Raw genomic sequence first — 1,810 nt, 5'->3', positions numbered from 1 at the left:
GGGACTTATCTCTTATCATTTTTTTTTGTCACTAGTAAACTAGCGTAGCGTGTTCTTGTTTTAAGGAAACTAGTAAACGAAACGAGTGTTGAAAGGTCAAAAAGTGGAGTTATTGTTGTCAATTTGCATCACTTTCGTGTTCCACCTATAAACGCGTATCACATCAAAAGATCAAACTCCAAAAGTTCATCACCCTCCTTCAATCCACCCAATCAAAACACACCACGTCATCACACAACAAAGTTCCACCTAAACCCACCCACACACAATCACAAACACCTCTCTATAAAAACCTCACACCATTTCAACCACAAAGTATCATTTACAACATTCCATTACCTAATCCAAAATCCCAAACTCAGAAATTTCTAGAAAACCACTTTTTTTTTTTCTCGATCTGGCTAACTCTCAGGTTAATACCGAAGACACTGATTCCAGCAATCAAAAGCTGGTTCTCACACTATATGACTCCCTAAACTCTCGAGACTCTGACACCGTGGTTCGAATCCTCGCCCCTGATCTCGAGTGGTGGTTTCACGGTCCACCCTCTCATCAGTTTTTGATGCGCACACTCACTGGCGATACCACCGCCGTTGATACCTTCCGTTTTGTTCCTCAGTCCGTCATCTCTTTCGGCTCCACCGTTATTGTTGAAGGCTGCGATACCTCACGCGCTATTTCCTGGGTTCACGCGCTGACTGTTGTGGATGGGATAGTCACTCAGGTTAGGGAGTATTTCAACACTTCCCTTACCGTCACACACTTCGCCGGGAAAGACTCCGGTGAGATTGTGCCGGCTAATCCCGGTGGTTTTCATTGTGTTTGGGAAAGTAGCGTTTCTGATCGGGTCGGTAAATCCGTACCCGGTTTGGTCCTCGCAATATAAAATTATTAATATTAAAATAAAATAAGTGTGCTGTTCACGTGGACGTGACTTTCGGTGTTTGTTTCCGTAGGAGATGTGAGACCGCGTTGCTGTCGGTGTCGTGTTTAATATTGTGGTCTTTCTTTCTTTCTATTTTGTTTGGTTGTTTAGTTTGATTGCTTGTGTGGAACCATTATTATTATGGGTGTGTCTCTTTGGTTTGTAATGTCGTATTTGAATGATGAAATAATAAGAAGATCTATGAATCTTTGTTTTACTACTGTTTGTCTTCTTGTTCGTTCTTTCGAAAAACGATTCTAGTTTTAGACTAGTTGCTGCTTTGTTCTTTTATATAGAATAGAGTTCGTTTTCCATCTACATTTCAGACTAATCAACTCTAATTTTTTTCTTTTTCTAGTTTTTTCATTTTGTTTTCGGTTTAAGTTAATTTTATATAAAAATCATTTAGTAGATATACTATTTGTCTAAAACTGACCTAACATTAACGTATAGTCTGAACATCTAACTAATTTGATGTCGAAATGATCAGAGTTGATAGAAATTAAATTGTTTAGTTTGTCTGTAGCAATTGTGTTTGGTGTTGTACTCTAAAATTGACAACATTCATATATTCAACGCACAAACCACTTGCATTAGACACTGGAGAGTGATTGTTTGTCACATAAGTATGAATTTGGTTTGGCGGCGGTGAAAATTGATTTTGGTTGAAGTGAATTTGATGTAAATTGATTTATGTTTGAAAACACTCATTTAAAAGTGATTCTTATGTGTTGATGTTGTTTGGGTACTTTGAATTAAAATTGATTTTGAACGTGTGATGATCAAAATATCCCTTTAATTGTATTTTTTAGAGTACCCTTTTAATTTTATTTAAAACTAAATATCTTATTTTCATTTTAAAAAATTATTTCGACATATCGCAAA

At 36.8% G+C, this 1,810-nt stretch overlaps 1 protein-coding gene across 1 annotated transcript; it reads left to right on the top strand.

The window, feature by feature from the left end:
- The first annotated feature begins 308 nt into the window (after positions 1-308).
- Positions 309-1,145, top strand: LOC11415899 (senescence associated gene 20). Its single transcript, XM_024780123.2, has one exon. It carries the CDS (start codon positions 563-565, stop codon positions 884-886), a length of 324 nt encoding a protein of 107 aa, XP_024635891.1. The 5' UTR covers positions 309-562; the 3' UTR covers positions 887-1,145.
- Positions 1,146-1,810: the final 665 nt, after the last annotated feature.

Source organism: Medicago truncatula, chromosome 3 (genome assembly GCF_003473485.1).
Source record: "Medicago truncatula cultivar Jemalong A17 chromosome 3, MtrunA17r5.0-ANR, whole genome shotgun sequence".
NCBI classification, from domain to species: domain Eukaryota; kingdom Viridiplantae; phylum Streptophyta; class Magnoliopsida; order Fabales; family Fabaceae; genus Medicago; species Medicago truncatula.
The sequence above is the reverse complement of the archived record's forward strand: the minus strand, read 5'-3'. Positions and strand labels throughout refer to the sequence as shown.